At 54.4% G+C, this 19854-nt stretch overlaps 1 protein-coding gene across 4 annotated transcripts; it reads left to right on the plus strand.

The window, feature by feature from the left end:
• Positions 1–4188: 4188 nt before the first annotated feature.
• DDR1 (discoidin domain receptor tyrosine kinase 1) lies at positions 4189–19137 on the plus strand. 4 transcript variants are annotated; one of them, XM_039851140.1, is made up of 19 exons: positions 4189–4233; positions 5603–5765; positions 8257–8386; positions 8479–8581; positions 8782–9010; positions 10452–10599; positions 10860–10968; positions 11435–11621; positions 11733–11979; positions 12492–12587; positions 12704–12855; positions 13622–13787; positions 14393–14503; positions 15633–15877; positions 16044–16171; positions 16416–16634; positions 17077–17311; positions 17876–18025; positions 18143–19137. In XM_039851140.1, the coding sequence occupies exons 3-19, from the start codon at positions 8299–8301 to the stop codon at positions 18281–18283; spliced, it is 2754 nt and encodes a 917-aa protein (XP_039707074.1). In that variant the 5' UTR covers positions 4189–4233; positions 5603–5765; positions 8257–8298; the 3' UTR covers positions 18284–19137. The 4 variants fall into 4 exon arrangements, 3 of the variants coding, with proteins under 3 accessions (XP_039707074.1, XP_039707076.1, XP_039707075.1); XR_005650348.1 differs by lacking the exon at positions 4189–4233 and having other exon boundaries at positions 5509–5765; positions 18143–18420; positions 18492–19137; XM_039851142.1 differs by lacking the exon at positions 14393–14503.
• The last annotated feature ends 717 nt before the right edge of the window (positions 19138–19854 follow it).

Genomic DNA, 19854 nt, shown 5'->3' on the forward strand with positions numbered 1-19854 from the left:
GGCTTTCACTTCTTTTCACAGTAGTGTTGGTCACTTGTGCAGCAAGCGCCACCCAGTGTCTTTCCCGCTCATTGCAGGGACTATGAGGCCCATAAAAACTGATGAAAGGTGGGTTTCCAAGGAGGGACAGGATTCAAGAGGCTCAGGTATGCATCCAGTCCAGCTCCACAGAAGCTGTTGTCTCCTCCTCCTAGACCCTCTGCCTTTTGGAAGAGTAAGGTGGAGGATCTAGGAGATCTGAAAAGCAGCAACTTGCCACCGATCTATGGCAAGTTACAACCTCTCTGGACTTGGTTTCTTTTTCATGAAGAGCCCTGTCCCAGGCACCTCAGAAGCCCCAAAGAGACAATCAAATGATAGGTGAAAATACCAGGAAAATACCTAGCATGTGCACTGCTTCCTGTAGGAGTTCACCATTTCCTCATGGCATTCCTGGCTGAGGGGCTGGAGGTGAAACACTAGGTGAGGACAGGATTAAGGTGGATTCATTCACTCCTTCCTCCCTCTCAGTTGGTGCTCTGCACTGTGCAACCAACACTCTTCTGCCAGAAACTACTTAAAAACTAATACAAATCCAGGAGTGACATCAGAAACACGACAGAGTGAGAGAGGTCCCTTCATCTCTCCCCTTGAAACAGCAATAAGCTAAACATCTAAAATTCAGCAAAAACACCCAAACTGCACATCAGCATGTCTGAGAGACGGATGTGCGCATAAGAGCTACCACAGGCTCCACTTCCATCTGTTTATTTTCTTGGCAATTAATTTATGATCTATGAATTTTAAATACAATAAAAACATAAAGCAGTGAAAAATAAAATAAAATAACACAAATCTAGTATCGCCATTCCCCAGCTCAAGCCCCAGGGCCCTTCTTCCTTACCTTCAGAAGAAGCTGAATCACTAACGAGATCACCTTTCTGGTTTCACTCACTTGGACAGACCCTGTCTTCCAGTCACGCTGCGATTCCTGTAACCACATTAACGCTTCCCTGCTATTGTTACCTCCCACCCCCATTTGGTGCTCTGCATCCTCACCCCTCTGGTGCTGTGAGAGGCAACAGTACTCCCTCCCTCCTGCCCCACCCCTTCTAAGCCCAATTAGCCACCTTTGGCTTTGGGGATCTTATTTTCCAAACCAATAATTGGAGTACATTGTCTGACAAGGACATTTGTACTTCAGGGGGGACAAGTCAGAGTATGTTTGAAATTAGGGTTGTTCTTGAAAACTGAGGCTAACTTCTGGCCTCACGTATTTCACATGGCCACTGATACAATTGGAGGAAACGAGCTCGAAAAATGTTATTCTGGGTCTCCCAGGGTCCAAAATCCTAACAGGAGGAAGTGAATTGTTAGGGACCCAAGAGGACTCCCAAGAAGCACCACCAGTCAATTCTAATCTCTCTTCTCCCACCTCGTGGCTGTCAGTCCCTCTTGCCTGAATCTTCCACCCTCCTCAGTGATACAGGACAGGGCAAATATCCCTGAATGGGAGGAGACCAAGCCCTGCACTGAGAGAGAAGTGTTCTTGACGGAGTGTGTAGAAATAATTCAAACACACGCCAAAGTTAAAGTCAAAAGGAAAGTTTATTAGAGAAGGGGTAACACTCCATAGACAGAGCGTGGTCTCCTCTCAGAGAAAGCCTAAGAGACTCAAAGCGACAGAGACAATAGAGAGAGACGAGGACAGTGAGAGAGACTGAGTAAAGGCACTGAGAGTGACAGTAGAGACAGTGAGAGGGACCCAGGGAATTGTTTATATATCATTCTTTAGTTCCTGTGAATTACAATTTAAATACTTTATTTATCCATTTCCTTTGCTATGGACATACAGTGAGGAAGGATAAAAGTGTATAGGTGAAATGGTAAGAATATGTAGCTTGAAAGGCCTGTTGGCAGTTTCCGGCCTTTAATCCACAGGTTCCCTATGGTTTTAGCCATAGGGAATGAACGATTTTATTTTTTGTAGGGCAGCCACTTAAAGACTGTGTTTTTCTGTTTCTCCTTCACAGGTGTGGGAAATGGGTTGTTAGCAATCCCAGTAGAACTCTTTCTTTGTTCTGCAGGTGTCCTCGTGGCCTGGCTGCAGGGCTAATCAGCAGATTGCAGTTTCTGAATATAGCTTGATTTAACATTATAAGTTAGTTCTCTTGCCTCCTCCCTACGTTAGCAGCACCAAATGCCTGTTGTCTGAGCCCTCAGCCAGAGCTAGCCAGCGCAGCTTTCTCCCTAGCTGCCTCTCCACACCTCCCTTTGTCTGGGTGCTCTTTGTCTGCAGTCTCCCTTTGGTTTAGTTTCTCAGTCCTTGGCCTCCCCTCCCTTTCTCCCTGGCCGGGCTGCTCCCTCCCTCTCTGCGGGGGCCAGGAGGCTCGGCAAGGGGAGCCGGGCTGGGTTGCCATGGTCACATTGAAGCTGGGGCAGCTGGCCTGGGCAGCTGCTCCAGGCCCCCGAAGAGCGGACAAAGCCAGGCGGCCTTGGGAGCTTCAGACCTGGAACCCCAAAGGCCTGAGACTGGAGGACCTGGGACCCAGGACTAACCTGGAGGTGAGAGGGATGAAGCCAGAACTGAACTGTGAGGGCAAGAGTGGGGACTGAGCTGGGTCCTCTCTTTGAGGGAGGGACCAGGCGGTCAAGACTGGAGGTGTAGTGGGTGGCAGGGAGAAGGAGAAGGATGGAGACCAGAATTTTGGACTTTGGGCTGAGGGCCAGGATGTCTCTGAGGGGAGGTCTCTGAGGGGGAGGTCTCTGAGGGGTGGCTTCTGTGTTCGGATGCCTGGAAACAGGTTTGAGTCCATCTTTGACCTCTGTCTTCCCTGGTCTGTCCCTTGTCCTTTCTTAGCCTCTTACTCTTCTCATCTACCCATGTCCCTGGGTTTCAACTCCTGTGCCCAAGTCTCTCTCCTGTTCCCCCATCTTTCGGTTTCATTCCAACGCTTTCTTCTCTCTTTTGTCCTTGTTTCTTGTACCCTTGGTTTGCCTGCTCACTGCTCAGCGATCCTCACTTTCCTGCCCTCCTCTCCAAGTATCCCCACCCTTTCCCCTGTATCCACTCAGTTCACTGGGTTGGTCCAGCAGTTTTCTACCCAGACCTTAGTCCTCCCACCTTTTGCTGCATGTGGTGTGCCCTCTGTCTCCATTCCCCTCTCCTCTCTCTGACCCCCAGCTCCCCTCATCCTTGGCCTTAATGTATCTCCTGACTCTCTGAGTTCTATCACCATTGTCCTGTCTTTCTCCATGCCCCAGGCTATCCACAGCTGAGCCGGGTGGCATCTTTCTCCCTCCCCATGTTATCTTCTTCCTCCTTCCACTCCCAAGCCTCAGTTTCACATTTGTACCCACTGGACTCATTCATGCCCAGGGCCTTGTCTACCCCATCACCCTGCCCACCACCAGCCAGTTCTCAGTGTCCCCAGCTGCTGACCCAGCTTGCTTGCCCCAGAGGCAGCTGCACCTCCCAGGAAGGGGATTGCAGCTAGTGTTGGTGGGGGATGGGCATCTGGTCCATCCTTTCTCTTACTGGTCCTAAAGAGCCTCCCTGCCCTGGCCTGGTAGTCTGCAGGCCGGAAGCTACTCTCTTCTATGTGCCTCTCTTCACATTTTTTTTTTTTTCAGCTGTTTTCCCTCTCTTTTCTGGGCAGCTATTGGCTTCAAGGGGAGGGAAGCTTGGATAGGAGGGCATTAATGGGGGAGGGGAAGAGTCCTTTAGGATCTCAGGAGGCCAAAAGGCCTCTGGAGTTGGGAGTGATGTAGGCAATTTGGTGATAGGTGGGTGGACACTTGGTCTTGGCACTGTTTTGGAACCCCGGGATATCTGGGATTTCCCTCGCTGGCCCCTGGGAATCTCGGCTCCGTCCGGCATTCCAGCCGGCTCCAGCCCTCTTTCTGCTGCCACTTGACTCTGCCGGGGCCCCAGCCCTACATCCTTGCCACTCCACCAGCCCTGGGCTAGGGCGAGGTGGGCATCACAGATTAGGAATTTCTCCTCGGGAAGATGAGGGGGCAAGAGTTTCAGGATTTTACGGTTAACTCTATTCTCCTCTGCGGACCGCTCCTTGGCACCACCATGCCATCTTGCCAGGGTCAGCGTGGGCCAGGGGAGTGGAATGTCCCACCAGAGTGTGAGAACTGCCCAGGTGAGGTTACTAGGGATACCCTGGCCCCACCCCCCGGTATGACTCCACCTTCCGCCCAGCCTCTCCCGCCCCAGACTCCCCAGCGACCGTCTCCGGAGGGGTAGGTGCTCCGGGGAAGCCTTAGGGTTTGGCAGGAGGGGACCATGGAAAGAGGCAGTGTGACCCTGGTCTGTCTGTTAGTGAGTCTCTAAGCAGTTGGGGGGCCCTTCGATGTGTGTGTCGTCCCAGTGATTGGAGCTCGTGCCCATCTGTGCCTTGGCTCTCCCAAGGGCCAGCCTCTTCCTGGTAGTGCTTTTGTGGGCTTGTTTGGTTGGGACTTTGTGTTTCTTTCTTGGGACTGCACTTAGGATGAGTTTACATATGCTGTGAGGTGCAGTGGGGTGGAGTTCTGCAATGGAGAGATCTTACTGTGGTGGTGACATGTAGCGGGTTGGCAAGTTTGGGGTATGGAGAGGTGGGGCGCCCCTAGGGCTGAGTGGGGTGAGCACCTCTCAGCACAGCTCTTCTGTCCTGCCCACCTCACCCAGCAGCTTTCTCTCTCTTATTAGATTTGTTTACGCATTTTCTTTCCTTGTGTCTGATTTTCTTTTTGCCTCCATCCCCCTTCTCCTCCCCACCACTCACTTTGTCCAGGTTTATCCTTACCAATGGTCAGACCCTCCAATCCCACCAGGGCCAGAGCTGACTAGGCCTGAGGGAGCCTAGGGGCACTAGGGCCTGGGAGTCTGGACCCAATAGGAGTTGGGGGGAAGAACTGGAAGGTGGAAGTAGAGAGAGGAAGAGGCTAGGAGAGAGAGGCTGGCCATCAGGCTTTGGGGCAATGCAGGTTGGGGTATAAAGCACGGGAGGCCCAGAGGGTTCCAGAGAGAAGCAAAGGTTGGTGGTGTGCAGAAGCTAGGGGGACAGGACAGTTGGGTGGACAGGTGAGCCCTGCTCCCTTCCCCCATCCAAACTCCTGCTGCTGTGCCGGCCCGGGCCTGTGGGAACCTGCTCCTCCCCTGTGTCCTGGGGCTGCCCCCCTTCACCTCCCTCTCCAGGAACTGAGACCAGGAAAGGGGGAGTAAGGAGTGCGCCATCCCCTCAAGGGGCCTGGGTGTGTGGGAGGCCCTAAGCAGGGCTGCAGCCAGAGGAGACCTCAGCTTCACTGTTCTCACTTGTGGGGAACCTTGCGGGGTGGGTGGAGGACGGTGGGGACGCCGCGCCGAGGGCGGAGGTGCTGGGGGTTACCGGGGAGAGGCTGGGTCAGGGGAATGCGGCTGGCTGGGCGGGGCAGAGCGGAGCGCCTCGGAGCGCTGGGCGGGTGGGTGGTGTCGGGCGTGGGAGCGGCGGGGCGGCGAGGCCACAGCGCCAAGAGGGGGCGGGGAGAGCCGCGGCCCGAACGCGGCGAGCAGGGAGGAAGGAGGGGGCCAGGCGAGGGAGGCGGTGCCTGGGCCCAAGCCGCCCAGCCCTGGCTCCTCTCCCCGGAACAGGCCCCCGACAGCTGCTCTAGGAGCCGCCGCCGACACTCGAGCCTCGCCGGCGCCTCTGCTCCCGCTCCTGGCTCCCGCCGCCTCCCCTCCCCTCGCCCCGTTGCCGCCACCGAGGCCCCACTCCGAGGCCGGACGCGTGGGTCTGCGGGAAGAGCGATGAGAGGTAGGGAGAGCGGCGGAGGACGCTGCGGGGCCACCGGGCTAGTGCGGCAGCCGAAGGGTGGGGATCTGGGCGGGGAGGCAGGACGTTTCGGGCTGCACTTGGTTGTCCAGCGTCTTGAAGTCTGTTCCTGCCCGCCTCCCCCGTGCTCTGGCTTACTGCCTGCAAATGCGGGAACCCCTTGACTTCAGCAAGTGTGTTCCAGCATTGAGGAAGGACCTCCCTTACTCAGTATGGAAGACAGGTGCTTGTATGGCCCCACTGAATCATCTTCTCAGCCCCTAGAGGAGTGGGCCCACCCTTCCCACCTGGCCAGTGCCTCCACCCAGCCAGCTCCCAGTTGGGTAGCCTGGCCACAGCCCAGCAGAGAGGGACTGGAACCCTAACCTGCCAGTGGCAGCTGCTCATCCACACTGGATGGTCAGTTCTGCCAGAGTATCTTCAGTGTCCCTTCCCCTACTCCAACCCCTCCTCCCCCGCCAGCCTTCACTCTACAGGTCCCCTGATAGCTGGACATTCCTTTCCAGCACCTCCATCCTCAGAGTCTGGTGCTCAGACTCGCTATTGCTGAGGGCACATAGTTGTGTCCAGAGTTGAGTAGTACAGTGGAGACACGTGAAAGCAGAATGTAGGGGAAAATGGCTCTTCCTTACTGCTACTCCAGCTGTCTAAGTTCTCCGTCCCCTTGACTTCTCTCTGACTTGGTAATCATGTGTATTAGGTGGTGCCCTCCAGTTCTCTTGGGATCCTGCCCTCTGGGGCCAGAGTATGTCTCACACCGCTCTCTGTTCGCAGGAGTATGTGGTATCTGTCATTTCATATTCACAGGTGTCTGAAGATGGCTCTTCACTAAGTAATGGGCTTAGACTTTAAAGAAGGTTGATGTGTGTGTGAGCATCTTTGTGTGCCCTGGCTGGGTGTCTTATGTGTGTAAGTCTGTCACATGTGAGTGTCTGTTACTGAAAATCTGTGACAGGTTGTCTGTGTGTTGCAAGTAGCCCGTGTTTACAGTGAGGTCTGTAAGTTCACGTGTTTGATCACGTGTGTGTGTGTGTGTGTGTGTGTGTGTGTGTACAGAGCCAGTGAGTGTTGTCTGGGGTGGAGTTGGGAGAGGAAGGTGAAGGACCTGCCTTGGTGTCCTGCCCCGTTTGTAATTGGTTGTAATGGGTCGGGGTGGGGTTGGGGTAGATCTTCTGGGCCTGTCCTCCTGGAGTCTAACCCAGTGGAGAGAATGGGGGGATAGGGGTATCAGAGGATTGCCCCAAGCGGCTGTGCTTTTCTCTGTGGTGCTCTGTACACTTCCAAGCCTGCTCTATTTACCTCTTGCTTTGTGTTTCTCATCCTGCTTCCCCCTGCCTCCCCCTGCCTCTTCTTCTCTGCCTGTCTTTGTATCTCTGCTTGGGTTCTTCTTGCTCTGTCTAGCTCCGATGACTCATCTGGGATAGGCATGAAGGTTACTCAGGGGAACAAGGGCCCTGCTGTTCCTGACAGTAGTCGGAGTGGAGAGCGGCACCCAGGAATTCCAGGCCCCAGTGTGTGGCTCCTGGACCCCCAAGGGTCCAGGTTCTAGCTCTCTTTCAATACCAGGGTGCCCCCTGCAACTCAGTCAGCACCTTCAGCTGCTGCTTCAGAGCTGTGGGGTCTCAGCTGCCTCTTACATTCCTGCCCTAAAGCATTGTGGGAGCAGCTGGATGAAGACAAAGGGATGGGGGAGTATCCCCCACTCCTCTTACCTCCTGGGGTGACCTGGCTTCCCTGTCTTTAGACCACCCTCATCTCCAAGGCAACTCAATCTTTTTCTCAGCCCTGGGTCCTTTGGAGGCAACCCCCTTTAGAAAGTGGGAACCGGTGGGGCAGGTGGTCTGGTCTTAGAAAGGGAAGGCAGAGCAGGGAGAGCTGGAGTATGAAGGCAGGGCCTAGAGAACTCAGTGCAGACCTGAGAAGAGGACAGGTCAGAACAGCTTTTCCTGCACTGGGGCTGGAGAGGGTAGAACCTAGATTCATAAAGAATCTAGCTGGAATGGTTTTAGGTGGGGCAAGTTGCCTGGGCCCCAGTGACGAAGAGCAGGGGTTCTCAAACTTTCATGGGCACAGATCACGGGAACATTGTGTTAAAGTGCAGACTCTAAAGGAGGTCTAGGATGGGCCTGAGATCCTGCATTTCTCCCAAGCTCCCATGTGTCACTGAGGTGGCTTGGTGCAGGGACCACACTGGGCCTAGCCGGGCTACAGAGGACTGTGGGATTGGAAGGTGCTGGGGTCTCCCCCGCAACTTATCTTAGAATTTGGGGCTTCTAGGTGGCAGGGAATCAGAGTTTAGCCCAGTATTTGGCACATGGGAAGTATTCTAAAAATATCGCTGATGGTTGTCAAACAACTCCTGTTGTCATTTAACCGCTATTATCCGCAAAGCAGCTCATTTCGTCTATTGTTGCTGGCTGTGACTCAATCTCTCTGGTTGCCCTTTAACTTACTCCCCATTTGTCCCCTACAGAGATGCTGCCCCAACTCCCTTAGGCCCAAGGGATCAGGAGCTATGAGGCCAGAGGCCCTCTCATCTCTACTACTGTTGCTTTTCTTGGTGGCAACTGGAGATGCTGATATGAAGGGACATTTTGACCCTGGTGAGGAGACTGGCTCCTGGGTCCCTGAGGGATGGGGCTTGGGGGACAGAGAGTCAGGGGCCTTGACCGTCTGTGTGCCTGTAATCACCTAGCCAAGTGCCGCTATGCCCTGGGCATGCAGGACCGGACCATCCCGGACGGGGACATCTCTGCCTCCAGCTCCTGGTCAGACTCCACCGCTGCTCGCCACAGCAGGTACCTGGCACACTGGGGCTGCCCCGGAGGGAACTCCTGGGGCTTCTATTTGCCCTTCCAACCCCTCTCCCAAGTCAAGAGGCTTCTGAAAGGGCCAATGCCAAGGAAACCCCGTGGTCCCGGGGAGGCGGGCTTTAAATACTTGAGCCAGAGGCAGACGTAGGGCCAGATGTTCTCTGTGATCTCCTGCCCCGCCCTAGGCTGGAGAGCAGCGACGGGGATGGGGCATGGTGCCCTGCAGGGCCAGTCTTTCCCAAGGAGGAGGAGTACCTGCAGGTGGACCTGAGGCGGCTGCACCTGGTAGCTCTGGTGGGCACCCAGGGGCGGCACGCTGGGGGCCTGGGCAAGGAGTTCTCCCCCAGCTACCGGCTGCGTTATTCCCGGGACGGCCACCGCTGGATGGACTGGAGGGACCGCTGGGGTCAGGAGGTGAGGCTGGCAAGAACAGCACCCGGGAAGGGTGGCTCTCCTCTTTTCTCCAGCTATACTTTAAATGCCACCTATCCACTGATGATTCTCCAGTTCATACCCTCATACCCTCTCCAGCACAAGCCTTTCCCCCTGAGCTGCGTCTGGTGTTGCAAACCAGACCACTGTCTGGGGCTTTTCCATTTAAATATCTAATGGGTGTCTTGAACTTACCATCAACTTCCCAAGCTGAACTGGAGCCTCATTCCCACCCCACGTCTGTTCCACCCCTCTGTGTTCTGCAGCTCAGGAAATGGTAACGCCACACGCCCATTTGTTCAGGCCATGAGCTAAGATGATATCCCTGACTCCTCTTCTTCTCTCACCTCCTACTTCCAAAGTGTCAGCAAAGCCAGTCTGTTCTTCCTCCGTGTTGTTTCCTGAATCGGACCACTTCCTACCAACTCCACCTCCACTGCCCTAGGTGGGGCCCCATCATCCCCACCACCATCCCAACTTAGATGAAGGCCTGCTATAGTCTCCAAACTGTTCTTCCTGCTTCTGCCCTTTCCCGTCTGAAGTCAGATCTTGCCCTAGAGGATACATTCAGGATACCTTAGAAAGTGCAAGTCACCTGGCTCACAGACCTCCGCTGGTTCTCCACTCTGCCAGAACACAAGCTAAGCTCCTTCCTGAGTGCAAAAGCTTGGCCTGCCCTGGCCCTTGCTGCATCTCTTACTCCTGTCTCCTGTTCTTGCTCCACCTGGGCCACACTGGTTTTCTCGCTCTTCCTGGGACAAGCTAGGCCTCATCCCACAGCTTCAGGACATTTTGCTTGCTGTTCTCTGTGCCTGGATAGTTCCTCCCAACCCCCACACGTCCATAGGCTCTCCGTTACTCTATTCAATTCTTCTCCCACATGTCACCTCTTCAGAGAGCCTTTTCTGACCACGCCACCTCCTATTGCTCCAGTCCCACACTCTGCCTCTTGTTTTTCACAGCTGTTTCTCCTCTGAGACTCAGTCTTACAGTAGAGGGGCTGGTGCTCACCACTGAGAATGTGCCTGGCTGCTGCAGAGCAAGCGCTGGGCCAATGCCCGTGGAGTGAACAGAGGGGATAGGGAGAAGCTGAAGCAGCGGGGCGCAAAGCTGTGTGGACTGGGTGGAATCTAGTACAATAGGATGAGTGTCTTTGAGACAAATAGATGGAGCCAGGCAAAGAGTGGGAGAGCTGACACTGGAGTAGGAGGATGGGCCATAGGGCTAAGAGAGGTGTCAGAGGTCTCTGCTGCAGCCCCTCATTTCACAAACGTCTGGCAGCCCCACAGCCCACATGCTCAGTGTTACCCTTCAGAGATCTTTGTGTGCCATTGTGGGCTGGGCCAGGGAGCAGCTGGTGACAGGGAAGTTAGATCTGACCTGGAGCTTTTCTCACCCATCCACCCTGTTTCCTGGTCCACAGGTAATCTTAGGTAATGAGGACCCTGGGGGAGTGGTGCTGAAGGATCTTGGGCCCCCCATGGTGGCACGACTGGTTCGCTTCTACCCGCGAGCTGACCGGGTCATGAGCGTCTGTCTGCGAGTAGAGCTCTATGGCTGCCTCTGGAAGGGTGAGTTGTTGAAGGGCTTATCCCCCTGAGAATGCATTTCCTGTTCTGGGTACTGGAGGGGAAATAGGGGACTGGGGAGAGGGGCATCCAGGATCCTATCTCCCACTGGAAAGCTGTCACTCTGAGTGAGAAGAGGACTGGCCAATATTGCTTTCTCCATGCCAATGGGCCTGTGGAGGGGTTATAAGAAAGTAGACTGATGCAGGGGTGGGAGTCAGACGCTCTGTGCCTCTTACACCCCTCCTTCCACCCTGCCCCAGATGGACTCCTGTCTTACACGGCCCCCGTGGGGCAGACGATGTACTTAGCTGAGGCTGTGCACCTCAACGACTCCACCTACGATGGACACACCACACACACTGTTGGCGGGTGAATGAAGCAGGCCCTGCAGGACAATGAGCCCGGGATGGGAGGGAGGACGAAGAGGGTGGGGTGGGGGTTGCTAAGTAGTTTGGGCAGTGAAATGGATGAATGGGGAGGGAGATGGGTTAAGTGGGGTCTCAAGGGACAGGACTAGGATTGAAGAGGTAGCAAGGCGACCACTAGCTCATGTGACACTTTGTGCAAATTAGAAAAGGAACCCCTTTGGTAACACGTCTGTTGGAAATTGTCATAATAAACACACATATAATAGGGTGAATGATGTGTGCTTTGTGTGGCATAGGACTCAAACTACCTGTTATAGTTCTGGGGGTGAGAAGAGAGCTGCATGAAGTTGGGGTGAGGGGCTGGGCCAGGCAGTCCAGGCCACTACCTGGGTGGAGTTGCAGAGCACCTGGATAGGTGACACTTTCTTTTCTTCCAACCTCCTCTTTCTCGGTCCCCTCCTCTCCAGGCTGCAGTATGGAGGTCTGGGCCAGCTGGCAGATGGTGTGGTAGGGCTGGATGACTTTAGGAAGAGCCAGGAACTGCGGGTCTGGCCGGGCTATGACTATGTGGGATGGAGCAACCACAGTTTTCCCACTGGCTATGTGGAGATGGAGTTTGAGTTTGACCGGCTGAGGGCCTTTCAGGCCATGCAGGTGAGTGTATCCAGCTCCCAGGGAGGGCTCTGAGAACAGGGTGGGTGCCCTTGGGGTGCTTGCCCAGGTTCTCCTGGCCTTGGCCCTATGTTCCTCCTCCTTTCACTCTAGGTCCACTGTAACAACATGCACACCCTGGGAGCCCGCCTGCCTGGTGGCGTGGAGTGCCGCTTCAAGTGGGGCCCAGCCATGGCCTGGGAGGGAGAACCTGTGCGCCATGCCCTGGGGGGCAGCCTAGGGGACCCTAGAGCCCGGGCTGTGTCAGTGCCCCTGGGCGGCCGCGTGGCCCGCTTTCTGCAGTGCCGCTTTCTCTTTGCTGGCCCTTGGTTGCTCTTTAGTGAGATCTCCTTCATCTCTGGTAAGCCCCTGATGTAGTCCCAATTCCCAACCTCTGGGACTGCCAACCCCTCAGAACTCTAAGATATCCACCTCTGACACCACATCTACCCATCACCCATGAGACTTCCCAACCAGGAGAGGCTCAAATAATTGGAACCTCTCTCTCCCCCTTGTCCCCCACCTGCTTCTGTCTTTTTTTTGTGAGCCTCTCATTCAGCACTGATGTTGAACCAGTATGACAGTGCTGGCTGTTAAAATAATGAAATATTCTGTGCTGTTTGGGAAATTGCCTCCCGATACTGATATCTCCACCCTGGGCCCTGCATCTCCCCACAATCTAGCAACTAAAGGGTTAACATCCACCACAGCCAGGTACCTCCAGACCCCTAGAGCCCTGTTCCCACCACTCATTCTGATTGGTTGGGACAGGTCCTCACCCAATGATAATGATTGAGTTCCCTAAATCTCCTGCAAGTACACCTCCCTGTGGCTCAACTCCCTAATTTGACTCCCTTTCTTCCTTCTCCCCAGATGTTGTGAATGACTCCTCTCTGGCTCTGGGGGGCACCTTCCCACCAGCTCCCTGGTGGCCGCCTGGCCCACCTCCCACCAACTTCAGCAGCTTGGGTGAGCAGCCCTGGGGCCTCCTCCTGGTATGGGTCCTGTGCCACTTGGTCCTCCCTGGGCACCCCACAGCTTGGGTGGGAAGCCGCCTGCCATTCTGACTCTCTTGCCTCTGCCAGAGCTGGAGCCCAGGGGCCAGCAGCCCGTGGCTAAGGCTGAGGGGAGCCCGACCGCCATTCTCATCGGCTGCCTGGTGGCCATCATCCTCCTGCTGCTGCTCATCATCGCCCTAATGCTCTGGCGGCTGCACTGGCGCAGGCTCCTCAGCAAGGTGGGTGGATGCTGCGGCTAGACGAGGAAGCCACGTGGGTCCATCAGGGACCCAGAACAGTATCTAATTAGAATAACTGGAGGAGGGCTGAATATAGAGACCACTTACAAAAGTGTGGGTGGGGTGCATGGGCATCAAGTAGAGTAGTGTTGTTCCCCATGGCTAGTCACCACAGAATGGTCATTATCGGGGCAGCTCGGCGAGAGGAGGTGGGCACATACCAGAACCTAGGGGAGTGAGTCTGTAGAGAGGGCCCCTTGAGGGGGCAGTGGACTTTGGTTCAGGAATGCAGCTTGCCTTAGTCTACCCCTCAGGGAGGGCCTGGGAGAATAATCACTCCGACCTCACTTTCCACTGGCCCTCCAAACTGCTGGGTCTCCTCTCTGGCCAATCCATACCCAGCCTGTCTGTGTAGTCCACACTGGTCAGCCAGTTGGGGCAGAAGCTGGGTGGGAAAAAGTGGAGAGTGGAGCTGGAGGAGCAACTAGAAGGAGTCTGGCACACCCCAAACATGTCTTTTGGGTGAGAGTCCCATGGTGGTGATATGCATTAAAATTGATAATTATGGTCAGATTTGGGTGGAGTATCACGGAACTCACTTAAAAGCTTTTGAGCCTGTTTCTTTACCTGTGAAATGAACAGTAGATACAGCTTTAGGACTGCTGAGAAGACCGAAGGAGAGAACGTGGGTATAACATTTAACAAAGAGCTGAGATGTGCGCGATAAGCAGTAGCACCATTCACGTTTCCCTTTCCCCATGACAAGGCCGAGCGTCGGGTATTAGAAGAGGAGCTGACAGTTCATCTTTCTGTCCCTGGAGACACCATTCTTATCAACAACCGCCCAGGCCCTCGAGAGCCACCCCCTTACCAGGAGCCCCGGCCTCGTGGGAATCCACCCCACTCTGCTCCCAGTGTGCCCAATGGCTCTGGTAAGACCTGCCTTGTTCCAGTTCTGCCTCTGTCCGCTCTGCCTGTTTTCTTATTGTGTTTCTTTCCCACTCCTTTCCCATTCCCTTCTTTTTTTATCTTCCCCAGTTTCAACTCATTTTCTTATTTCCGTGCCCCTGGTCACCACCCACTATATCATTCAATTTCCCTACCGTATAATGTCCCTCAAGAACTTCCCATGTGTTACCCATAATCCCCAGGGTCTCATACTGTCTCTATGTCCCATCTTCTCTGTTGTGCCCTCTCATTGTGTCTTCCTGGCCCCTTTCCTTTCTCCTAGACTCACCATGTCCCTCCTTTCCTGCCTCCCTCCCTCTCGCCCTTCCTTCTTTCCTTCCACCATCAATCCCTCCATCCCTCTATCCCTCCTTCCCTCCCTCTGTCTATCATTTATCATTTATCTGTCTGTCCATCCATCCATCCATCCATCCATCCATCCATCCATCGCTCTCCAGATCCTTGTTTTATCCTGTCTTTCAATATATTCGTTCCATCAGCCCCGGTCTTGCCCTATTCCAGGTCTCCCTGTCTGTCTAGCCTGAGTCTCATCCCTTCCCCGTGTCTCCCCACCTCCTTCTCCCGACAGCGTTGCTGCTCTCCAATCCAGCCTACCGCCTCCTTCTGGCCACTTACGCCCGCCCCCCTCGAGGCCCGGGCCCCCCCACACCCGCCTGGGCCAAACCTACCAACACCCAGGGTAAGCCCCTCTGCCCCTGGGCTATGCCAGGCTCCCCGTACCTCTACTGGGGCAGGGAAAAGTCCTCATACCTTGCACTCCCTCCTCTTCTCACTGTGGCCTCTTCTGCTCTCCTGAGTTTCCATGGAGGACGCTCTTGTGCCTTTAGCTCTCCTCTGCTGCTGCTTGCTCCTTTTTAAGGCCTCCCCTTGAGCTGAGGAGTAGAAAGCTCACTGGTTCTCAGCTCTGTCCCTCTTCTCCTCTTCCACCCCATCTCTTCAGCTGTCCAGATCCAGAGAGGAGGTTTCGGTGGTGGCCCCAGGTTCTCTTGTGACTCCTCCTTTGTTCTCCCCTCTCTCTAGAGCTGCAAAGGAGGAGGGCCTCTCACCCTGGGTGCTTGCCCTCTTCCCCCATGTTTCCTCTCTACAGTCCCAGAGGCGAAGGCTCACGCCCCTGCCCTTTCTGTCTGCTCTTCCTCTCCTTGGTGTTGCCTTCTCATTGTCAGCCCTTCTCCAGGGCTAAGAGGGGACAGCTCTGCCTCCTCTCCTCTGTCTGTACACCCCTTGTTGTGCGAGCCATGAAGAACTGTTCCCCTCTCCTCTCTCTGTGTGCCCTCGTCTCTGCTTGTCTTTGAGCTTGGTGTATTGGGTCACGGAGGGTTTGGGTAACTGTGGCCGGGAGGAAGAGCCAAGGCTTAAAGTGGTGGGAGGTGGTAGAAAAGGAGGAAAACAGCTACGTGAAAGGGAGGGGCTGGCAGTGAATGGGACAAAGGTTTGGAAAGTAGAAGGTGATGGGATGGCTGGCACCATTCTTCTTCTGATGGTGGGTAGAGGAATTCTCTTCCAGACAAGACTTTACCTCATGGTTTCCTGGGCTATGCTGGGATCCCTAGAGAATAAGACTTTATAATATTCTTTGTTCAGCCATCTCCAGTATCTCGAAAACTCTGAAACAGCTAAATCTCATCCCATGCCAGCATCTTCTCTGGTTTGAGGTTGGTGGGTGAAATACCAGGAAGATGATGGAGAGTAGACCCAGTCTCTCACCCAACTGGGAGACAGGGCACCTCTGGGAGGCTGGAGTGTGGAGACCCATGGTTCTCGGGTTGCTCCTGATACCTCTTCCTGTCTTCTTTCCCTCACCCCTCCAGCCTGCAGTGGGGACTATATGGAGCCTGAGAAGCCAGGTGCCCCGCTTCTGCCCCCACCTCCCCAGAACAGCGTCCCTCATTATGCCGAGGCTGACATTGTCACTCTGCAGGGCGTCACCGGGGGCAACACTTACGCTGTGCCTGCGCTGCCCCCAGGGGCAGCCGGGGATGGGCCCCCCAGAGTGGATTTCCCTCGGTCACGGCTCCGCTTTAAGGAGAAGCTTGGTGAGGGCCAATTTGGGGAGGTAAGGAGGACCCCTGCCAGCCATCAGTAGTGTCTGACTCTATCTGGGGCTCTGACGCCATACTCAGACATCCCTCCTGGTCAGGAACCTGTCATCTGTGACAATATTATCCTAGTTGACCTTGGTGAATTGTGTGACCATCTAGCAAATGACCTTCTTTCTCCAGGTGCACCTGTGTGAGGTAGAGAGCCCTCAAGATCTGGTCAGTCTCGATTTTCCCCTTAATGTGCGCAAGGGACACCCCTTGCTGGTAGCTGTCAAGATCCTACGGCCAGATGCCACCAAGAATGCCAGGTGAGGACCAGGGACGGCATCTGGAAGAAGGGAGGGAAGGCCATGAAGAGCAGAGAGTGATCTAGAGAGAAATGTGGTAGAGACAACAGAGGGGTGTCTGGGGAAGGAGGTTTACAACTCAGGCTCCCACATCACCAGTGAGTCAGTGCGTATGCCGGGGTAGGGTACTAGTTTGTGTGAGCCGGGTGGGGAAGGTATAGGTCAGCCCCTCAGTGTCCACACTACCTTCTCCCTGCCTCTCCAGGAATGATTTCCTGAAGGAGGTGAAGATCATGTCGAGGCTAAAGGACCCAAACATCATCCGGCTCTTGGGCGTGTGTGTGCAGGACGACCCCCTCTGCATGATTACCGATTACATGGAGAATGGTGACCTTAACCAGTTCCTCAGTGCCCACCAGCTGGAGGACAAGGCGGCTGAGGGGGCCCCTGGGGATGAGGAGGCTGCCCAGGGACCCACTATCAGGTACCTACTTACCCAGGCTGGCCCTTACGTGAGAGCTCCCAAGAGGATCTCCTTCTCTCCCCTTGCTCCAGCCTGGTGGCACAGAGGGGAGCATGGGTGAAGAGGCAGGTACGAGTTCCAGGAGGGGTCTTGGGATGAGGAGCATGTTTATCCATGAGCTTGAGGGACAGAGATGACTACAGTGAGGGTGCCAAAGGGACTTGGACCCTGTTAGGAATTTCTTCATGCCTTCTGTTACCCTTACTGCCCAAGTCTGGATCAGGGAGCGTAATAAAAGTGGTAGCTCCCTGGGGCTTGATGAGCCAAAGAAAAGTTGAGTGGGCAACTACTTGCTGGCCTCCACCTGTGCCTTCCATCTTTGCACCAGGAGTTGGGAATCTGTGAGGTGGGGATGAGCCCGGGGCTGCCCCAGTGACCTTTTTTCTTTGGCTCCCTTACTTAGCTACCCAATGCTGTTGCACGTGGCAGCCCAGATTGCCTCAGGGATGCGCTATCTGGCTACACTCAACTTTGTGCATCGGGACCTGGCCACAAGGAACTGCCTGGTTGGGGAAAATTTCACTATCAAAATTGCCGACTTTGGCATGAGCCGGAACCTCTACGCCGGGGACTATTACCGCGTGCAGGGCCGGGCGGTGTTGCCCATCCGGTGGATGGCCTGGGAGTGCATCCTTATGGTGAGAGGCTAGAGAGAGGCAGGCAGGGCAAGGGAGCACTGGCTACTACTTGAAGCCCTGTGATCTCATTCATTCACTTGCTTTTCCTGGACTGCCTGGACCAAACCCTGTAAAATGAGGGTTTGGTCAATGCTCTATAAGATTCCCTCTGGCTCAAGGGACTGGAGAAAGCAGGGAGGTATGGCATGATGGGGAAGGGTCCGGAAGCCAAGAGATGGAGTCTGGGTGGCAGAGAGCAAGAGTGACAAAGGGAGAGATGAGGCCAGTGATAGAAAGGGATGAGTTGGGAGCTAGTCAGGACCAGAAAATGGAGGGGCAGGAAGGAAGATAGAAAAGGGAAGACATGTGAGAGAGGACTAGAGTCTGAGAAAGAAGGCAGAGCCCAAGGGAGGGAAGGGCAGGATTATTGGGAAAAAGAGCCAGCTGAGGAGACTGGAGCACACAGGGTTGGGAGGGAGTCAGGCCTGGGGAAATGCTAAGTGGACGTGGCCTCCCTGGGGAAGGGAGGAGGGTCTATGTTGCCTGATGCCTTTCTCTGCCTTTGTTGCCTTATCCATGAACTAGGGGAAGTTCACCACTGCGAGTGACGTGTGGGCCTTTGGGGTGACCCTGTGGGAGGTGCTGATGCTCTGCCGGGCCCAGCCCTTTGGGCAGCTCACTGATGAACAAGTCATTGAGAACGCAGGGGAGTTCTTCCGGGACCAGGGCCGGCAGGTCAGAGCAGAGGGGAGGGAAGATGGGGCAAGGGGACTGGGAGGGCCAGAGCCTGTCATCTTGGGGACTAAAGAACATTTGTTCCCTGCCTTTTGTCCACACTGCTGCATAATGTAGGTGTACCTGTCCCGGCCATCTGCCTGCCCACTGGGCTTGTATGAGTTGATGCTTCGGTGCTGGAGCCGGGAGCCTGAGCAGCGACCACCCTTTTCCCAGCTGCATCGGTTCTTGGCAGAAGACGCACTCAACACAGTGTGAATCAACACCCAGCTGCCCCTCCCTCAAGGAGGATTCAGGGGAAGCCAGGAGCACTAAACAAGAGGAGCTAATGGCACTCCCACTTTCCCTTCCAACCACCCTTCACCTCTGAGAGAGGGGCAGTGTGATCACAACAGGTAGGCTGGGCCTGCCAGGGAGCTGATGACCTTCTTTCCCTAGACATACTCTTATGCTGCTCCTCTTCTAGAAGCCCTCGCTGCCCACCCAGCTGGCCCTGTGGATGGGATCCTCTTGGACCTCTTCTAGCCACCCCTTGTGGGAGGGTGGGGCAAATACAGGGCAGACACTGGACAAAGCCCACTGGATCACCTGGCCCCCACTGGACAACACTGGTTCCTGGAAGGAAGGCTGTGGCCTCCGCCACCCACAGCCTCTCTCCAGCACACACTGGACTCTACTGGCTGAGAATTTGGAGAATGAGGAGGACAAAAAAGGGAGAAAGATCTTTCCTGTGTCTACTCCTGGAATTGTCCTCAGCTTTGGCTTCTCCCCCTTCTCTGAAACACTGGACCTGGGGGGCGATCCCTGCCCCCGACCCCCAGTCATTCCCAACTTCTACCTGCCATGTTGTAGCTAGAACTTCTCTAAGCCTATATGTTTCTGTGGAATAAATATTGGGATTAGGGGGAAAGAGGGAACAATGGCCTATGGCCCTGGGGTTGGACATCTCTGTTGTAGCTGCCACATTGGTTTTTCTATAACTGCTTGGGTTTGTACATTTTTGGGGGAAGAGAGACAGATTTTTACACTAATATATGGATCTAGCTCAATGTAATTTTAATCCCCTGCACTAGGCAGGTAATAATAAAGGTTGAGTTTTGCACAACTATGAATAGGTTTCTTGGGGTTTTGGTAGAATCCGCCTTCTGCTCCTCCCCCGTTCCATTTTCTTCTCTTTTTCCTCCTCCACATTCCATTTCCTACCATATATTTGCACAGCATAATATTCTGGTCTCCATAAGCCAGACCCTTGCCTGTGTGACCTCAGGTCCCACATGAATGTATGAACCTTGTCAACTCCAACACGAGTTCTGCAGGAGGCCTGAAGGTTGGTGGATTAGGCCTGGGGTCTTAGCCTTGTTTGACCCATGGACCCCTCTGGCAATCTGGAGAGGTCTACTGATTCCTCCTCAAAATGATGTTTTAAAACCCATTAAAAGGGTGTGTGTATAATATATAGATATATGATTATATAGGAAGTCAATCTAAAGTTTACCAAAATGTTAAAAAAATTAGTAACATGCTTTTTAATATATTAACAAGATCTAGCAGCAGGTGTAATAACTACTGACATTTCCAAATAGTGTAACGATAAACAGTATTCTGAGATTTCTACAGCTGTAGTGGGATATGAAAATAGCTATGGTGTTACACACTGTGCTAATACTACTGAGGGTTTTGTTTATATTCATAGTTGGAGGAAATAAGAAACTTCAGTTAGAAGTTAATAAAACTAGAGGTGTCTTTTTCTCCAGCCCACATTCTAGGACCGCCTCCCCCCCCCCCCAACCCCCATGTCTTGGAAGTCCCAGGTGGAGAATACTTGGATT

The sequence above is a fragment of the Pteropus medius genome, unplaced genomic scaffold, assembly GCF_902729225.1.
Source record: "Pteropus medius unplaced genomic scaffold, Ma_sr-lr_union100, whole genome shotgun sequence".
NCBI lineage: Eukaryota > Metazoa > Chordata > Mammalia > Chiroptera > Pteropodidae > Pteropus > Pteropus medius.